The sequence below is a fragment of the Podarcis filfolensis genome (genome assembly GCF_964270895.1).
Source record: "Podarcis filfolensis genome assembly, chromosome: 6".
In the NCBI taxonomy this organism is placed as follows: Eukaryota; Metazoa; Chordata; class Lepidosauria; order Squamata; family Lacertidae; genus Podarcis; species Podarcis filfolensis.
Window position 1 is genome coordinate 66170028 of NC_139609.1, and position 26181 is coordinate 66196208.

The following is a 26181-nucleotide window of genomic DNA, read 5'->3' on the forward strand; positions in this document are numbered from 1 at the left end:
TAAACTAGAGAAAACAGAGGATTAAAATGGATTGGGGGGTTTCTTTATTGTTCTCTGAAGAACTTTTGTGCCCTTGCTGAGGACTGGTTTAATTTAAATTACTCAATGTGGTGCAGAAAGACATGGCCTGATTTGCATAGCAAGACACTCAGAGCAGGTGATTTCACCCTGCCGCCACAAATCTTTTATGATGCATGAAGTAACTTAGTGGAAAAAACTGGATGATCCCTGTGGTGAGCTGCTTCATATGAAAATGTCACCAGGTGATAAACGCAACATGGAATGGCCTCCACACAACAGCAGAAGGTTGAAAAGAAGCCCTTCTCTCCATTATGGGAAAGTAGAAGAACAGACACTGGCAGCTATAATGGTGCTTAATCATTGTGTGCATGAGACATAATGCACATTTCTGTGTGCATTTCAAGGAGTGTGGAATATACACTTTTCCAGGCTGGAACTGAATCCAGGAAGACAGAAGTTACACTGGTGGAGAAACCAGACTGCAAGCAAGTAAGGGGGCCGGCCTTACTTAAGTACCAGAGCATGTGCTGGGCATGCCAAGGGTCCCTGACATCTCCAGGTAGAATTGGGAAGACTCTCGACTGAACCCTGGATTTCTGTATGCAATTGGTGCAGACAGTACTAAGCTACATGGACAAATGGCTGGCCTCAGTATAAGCAGCTTCCCATGTACTTGCAGAGTTTATTTTGCACCATCAAATCAGAAGCGAGTTCTCTGCATGGCTTATAATCAGATGGGTTCCTGGCTCAGAATTACACAAAGTAATGACCCCAGTCAGGGGTGCTGCTAAAGTCCTGGACCAGGGAAGAGTGGTCTGATATGTTTAAGGATTTAGAAGTCCCTGCCTTTGGGCAAAACCTCAAGAAATGCAATGAAATTATATATACCAGTTAATAAACCCTCTACATAATTTGATGAATGAATTTAGACAGTGCTATTTTTCTAGAAAAAGAGGTGTCAGAACTCACTATGAACACCTCCCTTGTTCTACTATAATGGCAATGGCGCCCACCTGAGAGGTGTCGGAACTGAGTTTCGACTGAAAAAAGCTCCGAATTTAGATTTTTAAAGCCACATGGCTGATCTGTTGCCTTTTTCCACTGTTGCTCTCTTTCACAGCTGAACCATTTAGCGACTTCTAACAGAATGAAACCAGATGGAAAGACGATTCAGGCAGAAATGCAAAAAACTTCAAGCAGGTCATGTATAAAGATTATGGCATCTGCCACTTGACACAAATCCTTTAATCTAAATAATCTTGGTGACTTTTCTCTGTAGGGACAAAAGAGGCTGTTTGCATACAAATATTTGATTGCAAGTATCTATTTCCCTCACCATTTTGGATTTTTAAAGAAATCCTGGCTGGTCACCAGCCACTTTATCCCCAGTATTTTCAGATGCAATCCCTTTATTTCCAAATGTGTGATTACGACCTTTGCAGCCTTGTGAAAAAATGAACAGAAGTGGAAACTGGAGCCAAGGGCCGACTCTCATGAAAATGATGACATAATGATAAGGGCATTCATATCTATCAGATAATTAGAACCTCAGAGCATGGGAAGCCAAACAAAGATTTATAATTTGGCATAATATTTGGACTGTTTGATTATTTTATAATTTGGAATGTTTTTAATGTGGCTTTTATTGGATTGTTAAATTGGAAAACTTAATAAATATTATTTAAAAAGAAAAGGAAAAGAAAATGTATAAAAGAACAAGACCTGGTATCCCCGAGACATAGGGACATAGTGATATAAATGAGTAGCTCAGAGTTAAGGGCTGCTTGATGGTCTCTGACCGTAGCAAAACATTAAGAGGGTACACCATACTGTCATTTTTTAATATTACATATGTCAGGATGCTGGGACTGATTTCTTTCATCCATGATGGAACTGTGGAAAACAGGGAAGGCTTGCCTGTTTTGGCCAAAGGCCACATTCAACCTTGGCCAATGCTGGGGTGTGTTTGGTGGTGGTGGTCCCATCAGCCCACGTTGGATGTGACCAAAAATGGGTGTGCTCCCCCGAATCGTACACTCTCCCTTACACACATTAACACTCAGGGCACACAGAAACAGCCAGGCCCTCACCTCAGCTGATCCACACTGTTCAGTCAAGGAAGGAAGGTTATCCCCTCTCCTTTCAGCTAATAATGAACACGATGGCTGGGGAAGGGGCCATTTGTATTCCCAGCAAAGCGTTGGACTCCACTCAATTCTGTGTCTATTCCCTCCATCCCTCTTTCTGCTATTGCTGCCAAAACTTATGGTGTCAGATTCAGAAGCATTTGCCTGCGGGCCGGTTCAGGCTCATGAGCTTGGAGTTAGCGACTGTGGGTGTAAAAGCTCAGCAATACTGAGTGTCTATCTTTTAAACGACTACTTGTTTTTTTGTTTTGTTTTGCCATGTAGCAAATTTGGTGCCTTGAATCCTGTTAAATGTAATGGAGAGAAAATGCTGTTAGCGGCCACAAAATCTGTCTGGACTAAATACAGGAAAATGGACTCTTGTGCATCTATTTCTGAGTCATTAAAGGGGAAAAATCATTGACAATGCTGGAATAGAAAGTAACAAAAATCATTCGGGGGGAGATTTAGCACAGGCAGGCAAATGAAATGCGTTTATTAATATGTATTGGAATACATATTATAAAGATCTAGCACTGAAACACTTGGTTTTGTTATCTAACACATGTTCTCTTTTTCTTGAAAAATAAATTTGTTCCATGAAACTTTTTCAGGGCACAATCCTATAGTCCCTGGGGGAGACTACCAGGGGTCTAGGATTTTATGGACCCCCTACCTGTGGGTGAAGAGGGAGGTCTGCTAACAGAAGCCACCTCCTAGCCACTGCAGAAAGGACTACCACCATTGCCCATCCCTAGTTAGGGCTCTGAAACAGGAGAGGGTTAAAAGAGGGTGCTGGGAGGGGCATATCAGAAGAGGGATGGACTCAAATTCCCCCTGTTCTTCTGAAAGACCCCAGGATTGGGGACAAGCATGCCAGCCCTGGAGCTAGGTAACTTACCAACTACAGTGGTACCTCTAGTTACGAACTTAATTCATTCCGGAGGTCTGTTCTTAACCTGAAACTGTTCTTAACTAGAGGCGTGCTTTCGCTAATGGGGCCTCTTGCTGCCACTGTGCCGCAGGCACACAATTTCCGTCCTCATCGTGGAGCAAAGTTCTCAACCCGAGGTAACTCTTCCAGGTTAGCGGAGTTTGTAACCTGAGGCGTTTGTAACTCGAGGTACCACTCTACTTCTTTTCCCTTCTGTTCTCCCTCCTCCAACCCTTCATGAGAATCATATCACTCCGGATTATAGTGGTTATACCTAGTGCTTTTTTCTAAAAAAAAAATGTTTAGGGGTACTCTAAGTTCCTACTCATATTGAAATACTGCCCCTCAATGAGGCCAAACTTAGATTCGCAAAATATTTAGGGGTATGCGTCCCCCCAGAAAAAAACACTGGTTATACCACCAAAGATTCTCCCTCTCCCACCACAATTGTATTGTTCTTCCCAAGTCATTGCAGATGGGGCAAACCTATTTTCCACCCGGTTTGTGCGTATTTATGTGTTTTACAACCACTCATTACTTTGTATCATTTTGGCATAACATGCACACATTTCTTCATGGGTTTTATGTGCCTAGGAAAGTGACAAACTCTTGCCAAAGTGTTTTTAATATCTAAAACTACAACAACTCCCCAACCCTCCAGCACACAAGCACACGTGCCTTTTGGCTTTTACGTACATGTTTTTGTTCTTTAGCTGTGGTAATAATTAGTGTTCTGTTTTGCTCAAATTAAAATGTAATTTGATAGAGATATAAAAACTGCGGCATAATAAGAACGCCAATTACTAACCCTATAATAGAAGAAATCATCAACAAAGACACAGGGAACAGTTGGAACTGGAAACCCCTTTTTGTATGGAATAGCCATTGTACATGTAAAGACAGCATTAGCTTAGGCTTTGGTGAGTACTACTACTACTACTACTACTACTACTACTACTAATAATTTTATTATTTATACCCCGCCCTTCTGGTTGGGTTTCCCCAGCCACTCTGGGCGGCTCCCAACAGAACACTAAAAAGAGAATAAAACTTCAAGGACTATGGGGGACTTCATAATCACTGTGTAGGACAAATCGGAGCTTTGTACTGGCTATAGTGTGGACAACCTCATCAAGACCCAGGTAGTTATGAAACTGAACCCATGTCCTGACCAATGCCCCCCACTCCCCATTTCAGGCTATTCCCATATTCTCAGCTGCTACTTCTGTTTATGTGAAATACTTGTCTACTGGAGCTGTGCAATTCCCTACAGAAATCTAAGGCAGCTGGCTCTTAATGCTAAAACAACAGAGTGGCTCGTCCCTTTAGTGCTGCTTGCCTGTAAATTCCACGGGGGAATTCCTGAAAGCAGGTGCAAAACAAGTAATGGAAGCTGAAGCTGAGGCACAGAGGCAGATTTGAATTTAGTCCATTATCACCTCCTGCACTGCAGATCACATTACACAGGTGCAAAGTTACTGACACAGGAAACTAGGCATAAACCTCATACGTTCTGCAGCAATGACCCTTTGCTCAAAAATTCGCCTGAATATTGATTGTGGTACATTAAATGTGCTATACAGAAGCATTTTGACACTTTGTGGGGTTTTCAGTCCCCCAAACAACCTTAGAATTGAGAGTTATTCACATCTGACAGACAGGGGGGAAACAGGCTGAGGAGCAGTCTCACAACTCGTGATCATTAAGAATCTTAGTGTATGTGTTCATATGATAGCTTTCCAAAACAGAATGGTCTTATAGGATAGGGAAGGATTTTTCTCTCAAGCTACATGTTCCAGGATTACATTTTTCTGATCTGTCATTTTTTAAAAAGTATTTGGAACTTTTTAGCTTAGAGCAAAGACAAGTAAGAAGTGACATGATAGAAGTTTATAAAATTATGCAGGGTGCAAAGAAAGTCAATAAAGAGAAGTTTTTCTCCCTCTCTCATAACATCAGGCATGTGGACACCCAGTGAGGCTGAATGTTGGAAGATTCAGGACAGAAAAGAGGAAATATTTCTTCACACAGTGAATAGTTAGACAATTGAACTCACTGCCACAGGAAGAAGTGATGGACACCAACTTGGATGGCTTTCAAATAAGATAAGACAAATTCATGGAAGGAAGGGTTATCGATGGCTGTTAACCATGTTGGCAATGTTCTACCTTCACCAACCTCCTTTTTATTAAAACAGTATTTAGCACGGCAGTGATTTCTTACTCCCAGCCTATTTCTATCCTAGAACTGATGTGGCGCATCATGCAGCACGTTCCCCCCTCTCCTGACCCACATTTTCTAATTGTAGTGAATTGTGCACATTATATAATAATCAGTTCTGGCTTTCTTTCTCGCTTGGGCATCAGTTTTTATTCAGCTCTTACTGTTTGCAAGGACAGGATTTGAGCAGGTGCTTTCAACAAGCAGTGCTTAAATTGACAGCGAGGCAAAGCTGCAGCAGGACTGGACACCAGGGAGCAAGATGCGACCTGCTCTTGCTGCAACTGTGCTGTGCTAACCCTATGGAGGAAACCTGCTTGTATCCTTCCAGGGCAGACATGACTTCATACCTTGAAAAGCAGAAGCTGTCTCATTAGGGCTTCTCTGAAACAAACAACAGGCTCGCCACTGACAGATGTTCTGGCCACAGCAAATTCAGCACCCACAAATGATAAGGAAAAAAAGGCTCAGCAGGAGTGTTCCTGCCACATGAAATGAGTAGCCTACACCAGGCTTCCTCAACCTCGGCCCTCCAGATGTTTTGAGGCTACAATTCCCATCATCCCTGACCACTGGTCCTGCTAGTTGGGATCATGGGAGTTGTAGGCCAAAAACATCTGGAGGGCCGAGGTTGAGGAAGCCTGGCCTACACAAAGAGGGAAGGAAGTGAGGCTAGAAAAATTGTGAGGATGAACCACTTATGCTCCCTATATTTCAGTTATAGCAGAAAGTATTGAATTTAGTAGAGTGGGTCTCAGATTTATGTACAGTGCCTTCTCCCTCCTCCTTGACCAGAAATGTTCCTTCTCTCTCCACGCCTCCAGCAATCCAGTTTTCATGAAAGTACTCTAGATGCCAGTGACACTGAATGTTTAGGTAGACTGGAAACACTAGATCATGGGCCCAGAACTTTCATTTTACTGACTCCTACCATTGCCAAAAGAAGGAGAACACCAAACCCATCCCTTGAACTGCCAGCCAGGGCTATTTGCCCCATCCCTCTGATACACTGATGGATCTCTTTGCCTCAGTTAGAACAAAACACACCACTTGGGGGTATGTCCTACTAAACTCATTGGGGCTTACTTCTGAGCAGATATTTATTATTATTATTATTATTATTATTAGTAGTAGTAGTAGTAGTATACCGGAGGTCTCATGTACTGCCCACAGCACATGAGAGAGAGGATTTTGCCAGATGCCTTGTATGATATACTGGAGAGAGAGAGAGAGAAATGTTAAGCGAGAAGAAGTAGAAAGAGAATCAGAGGTGGAATCTGGCATCCAATCGAAATCTGCACATTAACTAGGGTGTTAATGTGTGTGTAGATCATGATTTCTATATGTGTGCCTTCCTCTAAACAGGACCTCCAAAAATCTATCTCAATGTTTCCTGGCTACATAAGTGAGCAGTGCTTGGTGGGATGTATTTGCTACCCCCTCCCTTCAATTAGTGCTTTTTTGCCTACCACAAGTCCTGGAAACTTGAGTTCCATTGTAGGCACAGAAAATTCTTTTATTTTTGAAATACAAGATTTCAATCGACCAGTTTTGCACAAAAGAGCGGTCAAAAATAATTTTTAAACATGTGTGTGCCACTCCAAGCCAGGAAACCTGAGGTCAGTTTACTGTGTGTATGTACCTTTTATATTTTTTATTACAAGTTTTTCAATATTTGCACAAAAGAGCGGTCAAACATAATAATGAAAGTATGTGTGTGTTGCTCTAAGCCAGGCAAGGATTTGGAGTCACTCACATGAAAGGCTGCTGCTTCCTTTCCTCCCATTTTCCTTCCCCACCTCATGTACCTGCAAGGGCAAATTTTATTTTAATTTTTAATGCAGCTGTTTTATAAAAGAGCAGTTCTGCATAAAAGAGTCTTTAAAATCAATCAATCAATCAATCAATCAATCAATAAATAAATACCATAAACATGCAAAATGGAAGTAGGGGGCATGATGATAAATGGCAACCAGTGAAAAGTTACAACATATGTGAAAAAATCTGGCCACACAAATGTGTCCAATATGCAATTTAATACTGGTTTTTTTTCCCCTCTTCAGATTATTCAGAGACTGGGAAAATCCTAATTTAGCAGGGGGGAAGTGCAGGCTGCCACTTGGATAAGGAGATGCCGCAAATCACATTGAAACAAAAGCATCTTCAAATCCAGCCCTTGTTTGATTAATGCTAGGAGCTGATTTGACACTGTTTATCCCGTTACCCAACTTTGTATTACCTAATGCCCCTTCTCTGCTGATTTCCCGTCTATATAAGCTATTTCTTGCACAAGTTGTCCTTTGCCTTTAAGCACTTTTTCATGCCCTGTTTCTTGTGTGTTAAAGGTAACCGTCAGGGCTACTCTATTTCCCGAACAGATTGGAAATCAGTTATACGCACCAATAAGGTAACCGGCAGACACCTGAACTCACATACCAGTGCTTGACCCTGAAACACATGCAACAATAATAAGACAGGAGGTGCTTCTGGGTATGCGCAGAGTATCTTCCCTTTCCTTCTTCACCACTAAATAAATCACAGCTACTTCTCTCTAACCTACAGAAAATCTACAGAAATGGGCATGACTTCCAGGCACCTCTCTCATTCCGGCAATTAAGCACACCCTACGGATGGTGACAGCAGCCACAAAATTAAAAGACGCCTGCTTCTTGGAAGAAAAGCAATGACAAACCTAGACAGCATCTTAAAAAGCAGAGACATCACCTTGCCAACAAAGGTCCGTATAGTTAAAGCTATGGTTTTCCCAGTAGTGATGTATGCAAGTGAGAGCTGGACCATAAAGAAGGCTGATCGCCGAAGAATTGATGCTTTTGAATTATGGTGCTGGAGGAGACTCTTGAGAGTCCCATGAACTGCAAGAAGATCAAACCTATCCATTCTTAAGGAAATCAGCCCTGAGTGCTCACGGGAAGGACAGATCCTGAAGCTGAGGCTCCAATACTCTGGCCACCTCATGAGAAGAGAAGACTCCCTGGAAAAGACCCTGATGTTGGGAAAGATGGAGGGCACAAGGAGAAGGGGACAATAGAGAACAAGATGGTTGGGCAGTGTTCTCGAAGCTACTAACATGAGTCTGACCAAACTGCGGGAGGCAGTGGAAGACAGGAGTGCCTGGCATGCTCTGGTCCATGGGGTCACGAAGTGTCGGACACGACTAAACGGCTAAACAACAACAACAACACGGCACATCTATTTATAATAGGATAAGGGACAGAGGATGACCAGGGGCATTCAGAACAGGCTTCTGCTGAATGCTAGTGGGCAGAGCATTTCTAAGCATGGAGTTGCAACAAGATAACCCAGATAACCTATTCAAGCACTTATATGAGCAGGATAAGAACCCCCTTGTTCTTCTCAAATAGCTTCCACTGTAAACCTAGAGTTGTCACCTTTTAACCTTGCAGTTTATGGACAGTCCAGCCATTCATTGTACCATAACACCAGCATAGCTATGACATCAGGTGGCATTGTTTAATTATGGGGGTTTATCAGCAGGTTTGATATTATTAAATCTGGACTTCATTAGAATTGGAAGTTTCTCTCTGAATATGTTAAATAAAGTTCCTATGGCAGCGAATGGGTGGCTATTGTTACGTTTGCACACATTTTGGCTGTGCACAGAAACATGAAAGATCTACTGCTGCTTCTTGATTTTCTGGCATTTTGACTTTATTGTTTTATTTCTCTAGGCTCCCTACCAGTCTGTACCTGCATGTGTGTGTGCAGGCCTGCCAAATGATACAGCTGACCAGTGGGCCACAAACAAACAAACAAACAAACAAACCTTATACCATGATCACAGTGCAATCCTATGCACATCCATGCAGAAGTCAATCCTATTTAGAAGAACAGAATCATAGAACTGTTCAGTTGGAAGGGACCATGAGGCTCAACTAGTTCAACCCACTGCAATGCAGGAATCTTTTGCCCAACGTGGGTTTTGAACCCATGACAATGAGATTTAGAGTCTTGGCCTCTACTGACGGAGCTATCCTGCAGGCTCAGTGGGACTTATTTGCAGATAAGCGTATATAGGGTTGCTGCATAACTCTAAGTCTTCAAAAGTATCATGAGAGTCTCTGTTGCTACTGAAACATGAACAGCCTACAAGAATTGTGAATGGGTAGCAACTCTATGTATGCCCTGTTTAGATCAGCCATGAAAGTTATGAAAGATGGCAAAGGCGCTGGCACTTCTGCAGACAAGCATGCGAACACCAGAGCCACGGCTATATATAACCAGTTCAGTCTTTGGCTACTTGCCCTCCTTACCACTGGCTGTTTGTTTATATTTGCTGACATCTTGTCTCATACCCAGATGGCAGGTGGATAGATTCTGCAGGGATCAAATAGTTTGGTTTCTATGGTGCTGCTTAGATGCATTTCCTGCCAGCCTGACTCCCGCGCTGTATATTTAGCACAAAAGCAATGTGGAATTTCAGCCCACCTGGCTGGGGCCTGCACCTTGCGCCACGGCACACGCCGGAGCTGTTAGCACAGCTGCCTGCCTGTTGCTGAGGGGACGGAGTCGGTGGATGGAAAAGATGAGCAGTGACCTGGCTTTGAGAGGGAGGCCAGGGGAGGGATCCTTCCAAGAGGGCAGGGGAGGCCTGCTTGTGGGTAGAGTCGGGATTCTGCACGACAGGCGCAAGCCAGCTCAGTGGAAAGTACAGGACTGTAATTACCAATGATTATAAAGTCAAAAATACTGCAGATCCAGGAAAATCCCTCCATAAACAAGCTGTAGACAGGAAGGAGAGATATCCAGCCAGGAGTTCCAAATGGCCACGTGAATACTGGATAGGCCAATCTGAGCGGCAACTAACTTCACATTTTAAACCCCATGTGCCTGATTCTTGCAGCACTCCCCTTCCCTGGGATAACCCAACCTTTCATTCTCCAGTTTACAGGGGCTGCCCAACATGCCCTTCAAGGCAAATAGCTAAACCTGCTTATATTAAACGAACAAAGGCTTTTACTATAGTAACAGCGGGCAAGCCTTTTCCATACTGGCTGTAAAATGTGTGTTTCCCGCAAAAGTTTTGCAATGCACATTTATAGCACATCTCAACATTCAGTATTCAGCCAGCATGTGAGAGCCAGTTTCTGAGCAAATCAGGCTGTATTGTTCCTGATAAAATAGGCCCTGATAGCAAATTCAGTACACATCAATTCCTGTGTGCAATGAGAAAATAGTTGTAGAGTTGAAATTAATGTTGCTCCAGACTCTGCTACAAGCCCTGGTTCTCTAGGTAAAACTGGAGGAGACTTGACTAACCACGTACTGTAATTTACAAACTTCTGCTTAGGTTTTAAGCATATTGATTCCAGGCAACGTCATGGTTCAACATGGAAACACAGGGCTCATTTTCTTGCTGTCGAATGCCTGCCCTTTTGGATTAAAGTAGGGGTGGAGAACTTGTGGCCCCTCCAGACACTGCTGGACTACAACTCCCATCACCCCTGACTATTGGCCATCCTGGCTGGGGCTGATGGGAGGTGGAATCCTCGATGGCTGCAGGTTCCCCATCCCTGGATCAAAGGGGAAGAACTGAAAGTCATGTTGCGAAGAGCAAAGTTGCTTCCAACTTCAGCTCCTTTTTATCCAAAAACGTGGCCACAACCAGAATCTACACCTCACATGAGGTTGAGTCCCAGATTAGAGCTTAGTTTCTGGGGTTTGTTTCAGGAAAGCCAGCACCATTGCAAAGAGAATCTCCCACAAAAGCATTCTGCTGTATTCTTAATGGAAAGAGAAGGTACTTGCACTTTGGAAGCAAGTGTCTCTTCTGCTGCCCAGCACCCACCCACAGATGATGGATGCCCAAAGAAGGCAATGGAGCACTGCCTTTGGACCGATCTCATTGGAGGCGCCTAGCTGTCCAAAGCCAAAGAAGATCTGTACGGTTGCCAACGTAAACAAACGAGGAAGAGGGATATTTAATGTAACTGAACAGATTTACATCTCCCTGTCACATTGATTATCTGAATCCCTCTCTTCCGCCAGGCTCCTGAGCAGCTGCCCCGGCGAAGAGAACAAACACAAAACCACAAAACCCTCTCATGCTGGAAAACTGCAGCTGCCAGCTTTAATGGACCTGAGAACACCACACAGAGCTCTTCCAGAGGAGCATGCCTTCGTGAAAGGTACTGCTGAATCCTAAACCAGGAGAATGGCTCCGATTGCCGCAACGCAAAGGGTTAGAACACGAGAAGAAACTATTACCCCCATCTGATTCTTCACTCCGCTTGCGCTTTTATCCAGTGAACCACTTTTACAGCCTTTGTCTTTCCTACATAATGTGCCCAAGACTACTGGAACATCCTTGACAGTACAGCATGTCAACAACAGTTCAAAGTTACAGAGTGTGGCGATCACACACAGGGCCCCCGGATGTTTGATGGTCTATTGACCCTGTGCTGCCACTGCGATTGCTTTTTCCGCTGCCACCACCCCGCTTCTCACGGGGACACACGGAGTCCAGTCAGTTGTTAACATAAACAAATAATCAAGTTTATTTTAAAATGCAGGAACAAGCTTATGGTTTCAGTTAATTTTTCTCTTGTCAGTTTCTTATTCTTAGTTCCTAACAACTCCAAACTGATTATTCCAACTATCTATCTGACTCCACCTAACAATTCCTCTCACTCTCTCACAGTACAACTCTACCAACCCACACCTAAACCTTCCTCTTCTTTCTTCAACTCCCCAAACCTCAACCAACTTTCAAAACCTCCCACTCTAACTTTTACTCCCCCCTTGCATTCTCACTGGCCAATCACATCACACCCATTTTAACCCTTTCCTTATGACCCATCCTAGGAGGCAAATGCCACACAGAGGTAACACCAGTGTAGATGGCCTTCCCATGGGTTTCATCCACCCATGGGTTACGGAGCTGTCCTTGGTGCCCCACTGTTAACATGACAACTCTAGAAACAGTGATCAGAATCAATAACCAGCACAAAAGTTTTAATCTAAATTGTAAACTAATCTAATCTACTTTAAGGCCTTGCGCCAGCCACACTTATCTGGGCATCTAGGAACATCATCATCAAATGCTGTAGTTGTCCTGTGGAATTGTAAGGGTAATTTTACATAATTGTTTTTGACAGAGAAAAGTTCCCAAGGTTGCTCACATGTGCAATGATGCTTTTTTGCCAAATGTCCACCAGTTGGCGTGCTATTGAACAGCATCCTACAAACCAATTTTTATTATTTTCCACAGCACAATTGAATAGGGATCTAACAACATAGGTTCATAGGAAGCTGTCTCATACTGAGTCAAAGCAATGAGTCTACACTGACTGGAAGCAACTCTCCAGCATTTCAGAGAATGTTTCCCAGTCCTGCCTAGAGAGTATGGGAGTCAAACCTGGAAAGTGCTGGAAATGAGACCCCTGGAAATGAGAAGGGGTCAATTTCCTCCATGAGTGTAAATCATCCCATGGATGAGCTCATTGGAGGTACAAGTTCAGCAAACCCAGTTGCTATGGTGACGGCCTAGTGCCCTCACTATATCTGTGGTTAATGCATGTTAGCTCCGTGCTGTCAGTCTGGTTAATCTGACCGATAGTCATTGTTACTTGTCCAGCATTACATATTGAATAGCTGAATTTACAGTGGTACCTTGGTTTACAACCATAATCCATTCCGGAGGTCTGTTTGTAAACCAAAATAGGCTGTAACCCAAGGCGCAGTTTTGCAAATGGGGCCTCTAAAAAATTTTGTTCGTAATCCAAAAAAATGGGTTGTAATCCTAGAAAAGGTTGCAAACCGCGACACATACTTCTGGGTTTGACATGTTTGTCATCCAAAACATATGCAAACCAAGGTACCACTGTATTTAGAGTGATGGAGATACTTTGTACTTCTGTATAAATCTGTAGCTGCAAAAGCCTACAAGCTGCATATATCTACTTCAAGAACTGTTTTGCTAAGTCTTATCTTCTGCAACCTTTCCCTGCTTCTGTGTGGTGATTGTTACTGGGAGCAACTTCTACTGTGTGGGCATCTGACCAGGAAGCAGATACTCTACCACATAAGACACACTATTACTGTCTCTGTGCCTGACTAAATATATCAGACCCATTAGAGAAGTACCATTTCCCATCTGGGAGACATGACTGCTTGTTTACCTATTGAGTCCTTTACAAAGGCAGTTAGGCACTCTATAAATCAAACCGTCATTCTTTGTTTTTTAATATATCTTTATTTTCTTGTTGCAAAATTGCACACACATAAATAATACAACATGAGTAACAAAAAGTGGGTCGAGGGGAGGGAGGCAGAGGAGCCAACTCGAAAGGGCAGAGGTCCCTTTGGTCCCTCCAATAAAATACTTGAGGGGGCCTCCCCCCCCATGTTAATGGGCATTGCCATTCAAATGGTGTGCATATTGACGGGGGCTTACCTGCCCCCCCAATATTGAATAACTTGCACCAGTCATGCAAGTTGGTCCCCCTGCTGGAGGGGAAAATGTCTTTCTTTTTTCTAACTTCTCTGACTTATCTATACCCTTCATGAATGGGTATTCTATCAAAAGTAACAGAAATTCTGAAAAGATTATATCTCTTTCCGTACTCTGGTTTCTCTTTAGATTGTATAATTTTTTTTCTTTCCCTCTTCCTACTGAGAAATCTTATCAAAATTGAACTGGCAACGCTCCCTTGGGGAACGGCCTACCCATTTCAATTTGTCAGGCGCCCGCCCTCACTGCTTTTGGGAGGCAGCTGAAAACCTCTCTAACATTTAATGGAATATGATTTTATTGCTGATTTTCACTGCCACTGCTGCAATAAAAATCTCTTTTATTATTTAGGGGGGCTTTTATCCGGTTTTAAATTTTTATCACTTTATTGTTTTAATATGTCCTCAGCTACCTCCAGAGTCTCTGACTGAGGGACATCAAAAAAAAGTAGTTTAATAAGGAATAGTAACTGAGAAACATGGGCATTCGACTTGATAACATTGTGACCTAAAGGCCTCCAACTGGATAAAACTTAAAATAGTAAGTTTGTTACTTCCCCAATCCTGGGTATCTTTTCCTACTTATTTTTCTTTTGATATCTATTTATTTAAGCAACAGCATATATTTTGATAACATACAACAATGAAGTATCAAAGAAAAGACACTGAATGGAAATGAAGATGAAACATACACATATACAAAATACGAATTTGGGTCGTGTTGTTCACAATCCCTGGAAATATATTAATGATATTATTGGTGTTGGGGGCTAGTAACATTAAAAAAAAAGTTGTATTTATAAATATCAGGATATTGTTCTCAAGGTCTTATGACATTGTCAGTTGAAGTTAAAAAGTTTTTAAGAATTCCAAATAGTAGCATTTTTCACAGGAGGCATTTGAAAATTGTTATAATCATTGATATATATATTTTGCCATATAACTGAAAATGAATCTTGCTTTGATTGCCCTCTAGTACACCATAATTTTTGAGCAAAAATTTCAGCAGTAGTTGAACCGGATTTAACCATACCAGAAATACTGATTCACTGTACCACACTGAATGCTACTGCCAAGCTTCTGTGAAACTGGAGGGAATTTTATTCAAACTGCAATATGCTTCTCTTTATTGTTAAGCTGCAAAGCTAGGAAATAATCCACTTGCATGCATTAACAGATCCATGGGACACAGGACAAATATAAGAACCTCTAGGATTATCTGAAGGTTAGTTCAAATGAACATGGTCTGCCTCAAATTCCCACAGCAAATGTAACTTGAAACACAGCTCCCCCCTTACACATCAAGGTGAGATTTGGGACGTGCTAACAGATACATAAGGGTGTGCGACCAAAATATCAACAGAAATGCAGGCTAACAGCATAACCCTAAAGATGTCTGCTCAAAAGCAAGTAACAAGGAGTTCAGTGGGGCCTACTCCTAGGTAGGTGGGTATGTGATTGAAACCTTAGACTTGTTTATATAGGGGGAAGTGGAGCAGACTGATACAGGAAAAATCAATCTCATATGTTATGTAACAAAAAAGAGTCAAATAATAAAAATTTTGGCTTGATGCATGGCATAACTAATCAATATTATAACAGCAATCAAAAGAACCAATAAAGTTAGAAGATAATGAGAATATAATGACTTCAGTAAAAAATGGGTTTTGTATCATTCTGCCCCACCTATGGGGCACTTTGATACAGTGGATGGGGCACTTTGATACAAAGAGTAAATTGCATGAGAATGGTAATTATTAGCAAAAAATTAATGAAAAAACAATTTTTATTGTGAGAGATCATAATCAGCCTTACAATTTGTTACTTAGAATCTAAATTACGTATCAAAACTAACAGTGTTTCACACATATCATAGTCTTTATGGCAGGCTTTCTTAACAAAACATCAAAACTTATATTAATCTTTCCTCAAACACCTATCCATTTTAAAAAAAACTTTGGAAAAACTTTAAAAGTATAAGAACTCACATTAGGTAGTCAAAAAACAGTAATTTAAACAAAACGCTTATAAAAAATAAGATAATTACTTAATGTTTAGCTTCTATTGCACATTATATCCACTTAAATCAACAGAAGAAGTATAAAGAGATGATGTTTGAGATGTGCCCTTTGGGAAATTTGGTTTTGGCAACAGCAAAACAACATCCTTGCCTTATCTTCTACAATGGGGAAGACAAACATACAAGATCCTGGTTTTTTCCTGAGATATGACACTTGATATTCAGTCATATTATATTTAGAAATGACTTTGGCCATGTAGTAAACAACAGTTTTTTTTCTTTTCAGATTTAATGAGTTTAGAGATTTCATGCAAACTTGTATATTGGGGCACTATTGTACACTAGCGGGGCACTTTTATATGTATCAATGTGCCTCATGTCTTAGTGTATCAAAGTGCCCCAACGGACATTTTCAAAAAAACTAACAATTATTAATAAAACCAGTGAACTTATTTAAAAATCACGTGTAATCCTGATTACTGAGTGGAATAACTTGCCTTTGGTATTTTTAAATCTTAACTAAACGACGTAAAACAGTGTTGGAACACTTTTACATTTCACGTAATTTTTTAGTTAGCCGTGCTAAAAACACACCTACTCTCGTCAAACGCCAATGGCTAACTGGCGGGCAGCGCAGTCGCAACTGTTGTACTCACACGTGTATAGACACGTTTTAGTGATGTCGCGACACAAATAACATTTCCTGATATTGAAATATTGTTGGTGTATCAATGTGCCCCGGCTCCCCCCACCTGGTGAAAAGGAGCCCTACATTAATTTTGTGCATTTCTCAGATTGTCATTTTTATTTCCCATACTTCCTCTCAAAACAAGAGCACAGGGTGGCTAATAACATAAAACAACGCATCAAAACACCAAATAAATACTCATCAATAACAACAGCAGCAGATAATACTGTCACAACACCAGTCATGCAAGTTTTCAAATTGTGTTGTTGAGCTGGAGTGGGGACAACCTGATTTCACCCGGAAGTTCCACGGGTAAGGTGCCAACACCAAGAATGCCCTGTCGTGTGCAACAAACCTCACCGCCACCACCAATGGAACCACAAGCAGGGCCTCTCCTGTTGACTGCATTAACAGTACAGCTTGGAAGGTATTTTAATTCTTGGATGAATTAAGAGTTCCATGAAGAAAGATTTTCTAATGAATCCAGTTCTTATTTCCCCCTTTGACTAAAACCTTGCTGAAGAATTGTATCCCCAAGGGGATACAAAATGGGTGTCAATCACTCTACATTCTGGCTTGTGTACTTCTTCAGGTCTGATGGTTCTTTGTGCTTGAAACACCGGGCTCTGGGCCAGCTCCTCACTCTGTGAGATACACTTAAAGCTCTCTGGAGAGATGTCGGCCCTCGGGAGGAATAACAGAGGCTCTGTGATACTTCAGCCTTGTCACAAGTTCAGCTTTGCCAGTATTTCTCTCGCCCTGACAGTTAACACAGCCAGCCAGGCAAGCAAGCTTGTGCTTTCCTTCCTTCCTACACATGTGGGACTGGATAAGGATGAAACAAGCGTGAACAATAAAATTTTGTCACAAGATCCACATCAAATGGAAAAAACCCTAAAATAACTGGATTCAAATGCCTTTTTGGCACAGCCCACGTATTGTGACTGTGCTTTCTGGATGTTACTCATGTGGATCACTTCACATTCAAATCCACAATGTAAGACATGGGGTCTCTGCATGGATTCCCCTTGCCTTGGCAACCCATTGGATGGATATGCTAATTAGCAAACGAATGCCAGTTTACTAGCTTGTCTTTCCCCTCCTGCTCTGTTCAAAAAGCTGCCCATCTTTTATTGGCTTGAACACAGCAGGGACATTCTTTTCCTTAAAGTTATTTGTGGGGTTTTTTAAATAGAATAATTAATCAACTGTTTAAAAGTTTAAAAAACTCCAACAGGTCCTTCCAATCTCAGTCAAACAGAGCTCAACTTAGGAATCGCCCCACACTTCTGCTTATCCTAGAAAACAAAGGCCCAAGTGGTTTTCTGCTTGTCCCCCGCTTTCTAGGCATGGGTCTGAGAGGTTGTGCCTTTGTGCTGCTTCTTCCCCCTAGAAAACCAGCTCTTTGGTGCTAAACTGGAACAAACAGCAATCCGCAGAAAACCCAATTGCCCATTGTTCTGATTCAGCGCTAAAGCACGGGTTTTCCTGGGGGAAAGTGGAGGGTCGAACAGAGGTGGGGATAAGCCCATAGTCAGCATCTGCTACAAATGGGGTGAGGAGAAAGATAACAGTTCCTTCCTCCCGAGTCTGACATTTGGCTAATCCTAAAATGCGGTAAGAAACTGAGGACCTAATTTTACACAGCCTAATTTCATGTGGGGAAAATGGGAGGGGAAATCTGACAAAGTAAGGAGCAATGGAAAGTGAAGAAGTGAAAAAAACCCTGTCAGAAATGAGCCTGGATCTCTAGCAAGGGAGAGATCTCTCTCAGTTCCTCAGCAGGCCACTAGACAGGCAGGCAGATGGGCATGGGAGAGAAAAGGAGATGGCAGGAAGTGAGTGGCGAAGGTGGGTGGCTGTCCACTTTTAGCTTTGGCTCCTCCTACCACTGGGTTCAGGTCCACCCAGCGCTGATGTGTGGCCCCTGACAAATTGCTGAAAGGAAGTGTGGCCCTTGCAGAGAAAAGTTCTGCACCCTGCCCTAAGAGAAAGCTATAGGCATATAAAAAAACACATTGAGTGCCCCTATATTTTCTATTTTCTGGGGTAAAAGCAGCTGGGGGGTAGGGTGGGAGGTTCGATTGAAATATTGTGTGAAGGGAAAGAGTTAAGAAGCCCTTCTCCTCATGCACTGGTGTTCCACTTCAGGCTACAGCCTCTATTCTTCAGGTGATGGTGGGGAGGGGGGCAGCAGCGAGAAGAGTTGAAATCAAGAAAATATTTAATAAAAATACATTTTTTTAAAAAAAGAAATACCATGGGTCCCTTCACAATGAACATCACAGAGCTTGAAGCGAACATTTGCAAACTGTCTAAGTTGTAGTACTTACAGTAATATAATTTGGATTTTTTATCTGCCAGCAAGGGATTGCTAGCATAGAAAACCCCTGTGATCGTAAACACTGTTTCTACTATGCTGTGTGTTTGACATTGCACAGATGTGTGTTTCTTAACCCTAAAGAGCCAACATTCCCAGCCTTTCCCTCTTCTTTTCCTACTGCTGCTAAGCGAGAGCAGGATGTAAATGTGTGCACTAAGAGGAGAGGGAGAGGGGGGAGAGAGAGAGAGAGAGAGAGAGAGAGAGAGAGAGAGAGAGAGAGAACTGTCAGAGGGTGCCACTAGTGTGTTGTGGAAGAATATGCCATTCAGGTACCCAGTTTCTTGGTCTGAAGGTTGCAGAAAACTTATCTTTACACAGCCAGTATTTACACAGAACTTACCCATGTAAATGTATTCCGGAGAGGTCTTGTCAGTCGCTAAATCTCTTAATACGTTTCCAAACCGCAGCCATAGCCCAAATGCGACGACAGCTGAGCCTGCCAACTGGAAAAGCAAAACGAAATTCAAAAGGTTAATAGCTAAAGGAAGGGTTGGTGAGCACAGAAAATCTGCAAACAACTTCTTATTTCTCCTTGGAAACTCCCAGAGCAGATGAGTCCAAATTCACATGCTACACTACAGTATAAAGATTGCTATTGGCACTTACACACATTTGTCTCTGTCCAAAACTATTAACATTCCTGTGCTAACAAGGATGAATACAGACATTTTGATGTATAACCTCAGAAATGCTCTCTGGTTTGTTTGCTTTTTTTCAATTAGAATCTAAACTTTTCTCATTAACTGAACTCAGGGGAAACTAGTTGTGTGTGTTTATGGCAGAAGCTAGCTGTGAACAATACCGATTGGTTTAAAACTGGTGACATCCCTAGCCCACTCCCTCCTTATTCCTAAAGCAGCATTCAAACATGTAAAAATGATTCTATGATTTGTTTTTGGTTTTTTTAAAAAAACAACACAGGGGAAAGTACATTTAATTCAATAAATGTATCCACAGTGCTTTAAAAATAAATAAATTGAACAACCCAGCTGAAGCATGGCACAGGAAGGGCAAGGCAGACAAATAAATCAGTGTTGTTGGCCAGTATGCCTGTTAAATTTGCCACCTTAGAAGCAGGAATCCAGGCATGAGATGTCAAAGTAAGAATTGTGGTAAGTTCTGATTTGCATGCATATATGTTTGTACACATCCCTAGGCTACACATAGAAAATAAGCTGACAGTTCCTTTACATGCACTCATATTTTGACATCCATTTAGTGAGGAGTTGCATTTTCTCTGGCCATGGAACATGAGATGATTGTCTCTCTGCATGATGATTGTAAGCTGTTTCCAAAATGTTTAAATCATTTTTTAACTTCTCTTTTTAACTTTAAAGAGAAGTTAAAAAATGATTTAAACATTTTGGAAACAGCTTACAAGTTAAAAAGAGAGGAGTCGTTATCTATGCTAAAGAGAGTCTATCACCGAAATTTGTCTTTAAAGATGAACAAGGAAGAATTGTTGCAATCGAGATTCAATCACAAGGAGAGAAATTTTTGATTGTAGGAGTTTATGCACCAAATGAGGGGAAGTCTGAATTTTTAAAGAAATTGCATGAGACATTGTTGGACTATATGGACTATAATATCATTATGATGGGAGATATGAATGGAGTGGTATCCACAAATATGGATAAGTCGCAGAGACAGGTGGTAACTAAAGATGGCAGACTACCAAAAACCTTTTTTGAACTGACTGACAATATGGACTTGATTGACATCTGGAGAACTAAGAACCCCCTTGGAAGAGAGGGAACATTCTTCTCTGAAGCCAATATGACTTGGACAAGAATTGACCAAATATGGATAACTAGAGGACTGGCACCTAAGACTCGAAAAGTGGAAATTTGCCCAAAAACTTGCTCCGACCATAACGCGGTGAAGATGGAGATGAAATTAACACCAACTGGTTCCTTCAGATGGAGGATGAATGACACCTTATTCAGAGATCAAGAGGTTATTAAGAAGGCCCAAAAAACCTTGAGAGACTATTTTGAGATAAATTTGAATACTACGGTTGAAAAAAGAACAATCTGGGACGCAAGCAAAGCGGTTATGAGAGGGTTTCTGATTCAACAGAATGCAATAAAGAAAAGAACTCAAAATGAGAAAAAAGATAAAATTTTGGGGAAAATAAATGAGCGAGAGAAGAAACTAAGAGCGAAACCAAAATCGCAAGAGATTCTGAGAGAAATTAAGTTATATCAAGTACAATATATGAAAATGATAAATTAGGAAGTGGAATGGAAAATTAAGCAGATGAGACAAAAGACATTTGAATCGGCTAACAAATGTGGGAAACTGCTAGCTTGGCAGATGAAGAAAAGACAAAAATTAAACACTATTACAAACTTGGAAGTAGATGGAAAGAACATCCAGAATCCATTGGAAATCAGAAAGTGTTTCCAGAGGTATTTTAAACAACTATATACACAAGGGCCACAGAAAGAGACTGACTTAGACCAATTTTTAAGAACAAATGGACTACAAAAAATCTCTCAAGAAAACGGGATAATGTTGAGTCACAAAATTACAGAACAGGAGGTGGAAGGTGCCATTCAGAAGATGCAGTTGGGTAAATATCCAGGGCCAGATGGTTTAACCTCCAAATACTACAGATCTTTGAAAGATTGGTTAATTCGGCCACTAAAGGAGGTTTGCAATGAAATTTTAGAGGGGAAAAAGGCACCGGAGTCGTGGCAGGAAGCCTACATTACACTTATACCGAAAACTGAGTCTGAAAAGACGCAACTTAAGAACTACCGCCCTATATCCCTGCTCAATGTGGATTACAAAATATTTGCTGACATTTTGGCTAATAGGTTAAAAAAAGTATTAGGGGAAGAAATTCATAAGGACCAAGCTGGCTTTCTTCCAGGTAGAGACTTGTCAGACAATACGAGGAATATAATTAATATCTTGGAGAAGTTGCAAGTGAACATAAATACCAAAGCAGTTTTAATTTTTATAGATGCGGAGAAAGCCTTTGACAATATTTCTTGGAGTTTTATGAAGAAGAATCTTCAGGGGATGGGGGTGGGCCAAGGGTTTGAAAATGGTATAAGTGCAATTTATTCAGAACAAAAGGCTAAACTAATTGCCAATAATGTGGTAACAGAGGAATTTAAGATAGAGAAAGGTACACGACAAGGTTGCCCAATCTCCCCATTGCTTTTTATCTCAGTCCTGGAGGTTTTGTTAAATATGATTAGAAGGGACCGTTTGATCAAAGGTGTCCAGGTCGGAGCTAAACAATACAAATTGAAGGCCTTTGCAGATGACTTAGTTTTGACGTTACAGGAGCCAGAATCTAGTACGAAAAGAGTATTAGAACTGATTCAAGAATTTGGTCATGTGGCAGGTTTTAAATTGAATAAGTCAAAAACTAAAGTTCTTGAGAAAAACTTAACACCGATTGAGAAAGAGAGGTTTCAGAAGGAGACTGGTTTAACATTAGCCAAGAAAGTAAAATACTTGGGGGTTAATATGACTGCTAAGAACTTAAACTTATTTAAAGATAACTATGAAAAATGTTGGACAGAAGGGAAAAAAGATTTAGAAATATGGTCAAATTTGAAGCTTTCCTTGTTGGGCCGAATTGCAGCTATAAAGATGAATGTATTGCCAAAAATGTTATTTCTGTTTCAATCATTGCAAATTTTGGACAAGATGGACTGTTTCAAGAAGTGGCAGAGAGACATTTCTAGATTTGTCTGGCAGGGCAAGAAGCCCAGAATAAAGTTTAAAATATTAACTGACGCAAAGGAAAGAGGTGGATTTGCCCTGCCAGACCTCAAACTGTACTATGAATCAGCAGCTTTCTGCTGGTTGAAAGACTGGCTACTTCTTGAGAACACAGACATTTTGGATTTAGAAGGTTTCAATAATGTTTTTGGGTGGCATGCATATTTGTGGTATGACAAGGTTAAAGCACATAAGGCATTCAAAAACCATATTGTCGATGAGTTTATTTTGCCTAAACCGAGATGGAAGGAAGTCAATTGAGTGATGTTATGTTGGTTTGTCTGTTTTATGTTTATAGGCGTTGTTTGTTGTTGTTGTTTGTTTATTTGTTTGCTTTTTTTTTCTTTTCAGTCTTTTTTCTTTTTTGTATTGTTTGATGTCGTTTCCAAAATATCAATAAAAAGATTAGTAAAAAAACAAAACAAAAAAAAACCATATTGTCAGGAAAGCATTGTTCAATGTCTGGATAAGATACAAAGACTTATTGGAAAATAAAACCCCAAGGTGGCTGTCACCAATGGAAGCGAAGGCTCAGAAAAAGCTCAATATGGAGGCCAAATGGCCGAAATATTGGGAAATATTGGAACAAGAAGGAGACAAATTGAAATTGCAGAGTTTTGAGAAATTAAAAGATAAAGTGCGAGATTGGCTTCATTATTATCAAATAAGAGAGGCCTATAATTTGGACAAAAAAATTGGCTTTCAGGTGGGAAAATCAAAACTGGAAACAGAACTGTTAGATCCCAAAACTAAGATACTTTCAAGAATGTATAACTTGCTGTTAAAATGGAATACGCAGGATGAAACGGTTAAATCTGCTATGATTAAATGGGCACAGGATATCGGTCATAACATTATGTTTGCTGACTGGGAACAGTTGTGGACCACAGGTATGAAATTTACGGCATGTAATGCCTTAAGAGAGAATATTATGAAAATGATATACAGGTGGTACATGACCCCAGTCAAGCTTGCAAAAATATATCATTTGCCTGATAATAAATGTTGGAAATGTAAAGAAACTGAAGGTACATTCTTTCACCTTTGGTGGACGTGCCCAAGAATTAAGGCTTTCTGGGAAATGATCTATAATGAAATGAAAAAGGTATTTAAATATACCTTCCTGAAGAAACCAGAGGCCTTCCTTCTGGGCGTTGTCGGCCAATTGGTGCCAAAGAAGGACAGAACTTTCTTTATGTATGCAACAACAGCAGCAAGAATACTTATTCCGAAGTATTGGAAGACACAAGATCTACCCACCCTGGAAGAGTGGCAGATGAGAATGATAGACTATATGGAATTGGCGGAAATGACTGGCAGAATCCGAGACTTGGGAGAAGAGGTGGTGGAGGAAGACTGGAAGAAATTTAAAGACTACCTTCAGAAATATTGTAAAATTAATGAATGTTAAAATTATGTTCGGATTGGCAATAAGTTGTATTCAGCAACAAAAGTTAAGAAGAATATGCAAAAATGAATGGTTAAATGGATGAAAAGATAGAGTCATAATATGTTAAGATATAGAGTCAAGATAAATGAAAGAGTCTAAGGTTTTGCTGAATTGATTATGTAAATGGGAATGCAAGAAGGGGAGGTGTGAGGAGGTCAAGGAAATAAGCAAATGAGCTTTGAAATACCAAAAATTGGATTTGTTCCTTTGTATTTTCCTTTTTTTTTCTTCTTTATGTATTTCTGAATTCTTGGTTTTCTTGGTTTTCTTTTACTCTGTAACACTTTGTTTTTTGTAAAACTCTAATAAATATCTTTATAAAAAAAACAACAAAATGTTTAAATCAGCCCGTTGCTTTATAAATATCCCATTCATGTTGTTTCAAGAAAAGCTCTTTTTCCTTGGGCAAGGAACCAAAAGTTAAGTCACCTCATCTTGAACTAAGTGATGTTACCAAACACTTAACTGCTCTAGTCCATCACTAGAATGGCAGACCCACAAACACATTACCTAAAAGGCAGGTACTAACCCTGGCGTGCTCTGGTCCATGGGGTCATGAAGAGTCGGACACGACTAAACGACTAAACAACAACAAAAATAGAATATAGCTTATTTCAGGCCAGATAATTCAGGATGGTTTCCCTAACTATGGAGGCGATGGCTTCCCTTCAATCCAGAGTTTTGGTGTCAGCTGGCCAGTCAGTTGTCAATCGCTCCTTTAAGAGGGAGAAAATGTCTAACGAAACATACAGTGTGGAGGGAAGGCAATCTCTTTGCTAGGGAAGTTCAAGTCCTCAAACAATCACAAAGTCAAAAGGGAGAGAGAGAGAGAGAGAGAGAGAGAAAGAAAGAGTATGCCTCATTTAACCAAGCTGAAGGGAGAGGAGGCCAGGGTGCAGGCTGAGGAAGCAACCCTGTTTTCCTTCATGGAAGAGAGAGACAATAGCCAGCACTTTTGCAAGGCCACACAACACAGAGCTTTGTGTTGCTGTGTGATTTGCAGCTGCAGCTGAGGGACACCCGCCTCACAACTCTGTACTCATTTGCACTGTAGTATAGTTGAACCTCATTCGTGTGAGGGAAGGGTGTCATCTTCTGGCGGCCTCTTTTTTCAGCAGAAGCATAGTTCTGTAGTAGTTACAAGAACCGTCTTTGGTTGGAGGCTATTCTGAGCCACAGCAAAGATACACAAAGATACACAAAATGGAGGTGCCCTCCTTCTCTACAAAAATGAATACCCAACAGACAACTGTTGTGACTGAGCCACATATTTCTGAATCAGATGTAGTCTTGTTGGCCTGTCTGGGCAGAGCTCTGCTTTTGAGGACTTATCCTTTCTGCTGCCTCAAGGCAAGACTTCTACTATGCCCCTATGATGCTACAGATTACTGAACTCCCCAAAACAGTCTGAATAAAATCCCAGTTCACTTGCGTATATAGGAACAGTGGGTGGTATTCAACTAAGTTTTCCTTAGAGTAGACCCACTGAAATTAATCACCCTAAGTCATGTTTGTTAATTTTGATGGGCGGGATTAACCTAAACAGTCCAATCAGTGGAAGCCCTGCACAAGGACTTCTGCTTGAGCAACAGGGTTACCCCCTCCCTCTGCACCCCCCATTCCCTCAAAAATGGGGTGGGTTGGGAGAACCCCTGGAACAGCACAAGAGGGACAGAGGGGGGACCGCTCCATCTGGCAAGCTGCAATGCTTGTGAAAATGGAACAACTGCAAGAGAGTGGCATTGAATACCACCCATCTGGTTTGTTCCGAATGCCACCCAGAATATCTTGGTTGCAAACCTGAGTTCTCTCAAAACACTATTATTTGTAACACTCCACTAATATTCTTTCTAACAATGTGCCAGTGTTTGTCACACTGCACTAAGGTCCTTTCAAACTCTACACTGAGACACTGCTCTACTGTATTGTAAAAGAGCCAGTGACACCCCAAAGGTGCAAGTTATGCTATCTTTCAGGGAACCCTCGCCATGGAAAGCTGCAGACGAGATGCTGTCAATATGTTGCTTTCAAGCTCTGCCTTTGCCAAACCTCTGAAAAGGTCCTCAGACTTCACAGGGAGAATGAGTGGCTTATTCAGAGTGTGT

General features: G+C 41.2%; 1 protein-coding gene across 1 annotated transcript in view; it reads right to left on the reverse strand.

The window, feature by feature from the left end:
• TSPAN2 (tetraspanin 2) overlaps positions 1-26181 on the reverse strand; it is a 71879-nt gene that overhangs the window by 21549 nt on the left and 24149 nt on the right. Inside the window, exon 2 of the mRNA XM_083617622.1 lies at positions 19223-19325. Within this exon, the coding sequence (XP_083473748.1) occupies positions 19223-19325 (103 nt within the window). The remainder of the gene's footprint in view (positions 1-19222; positions 19326-26181) is intronic.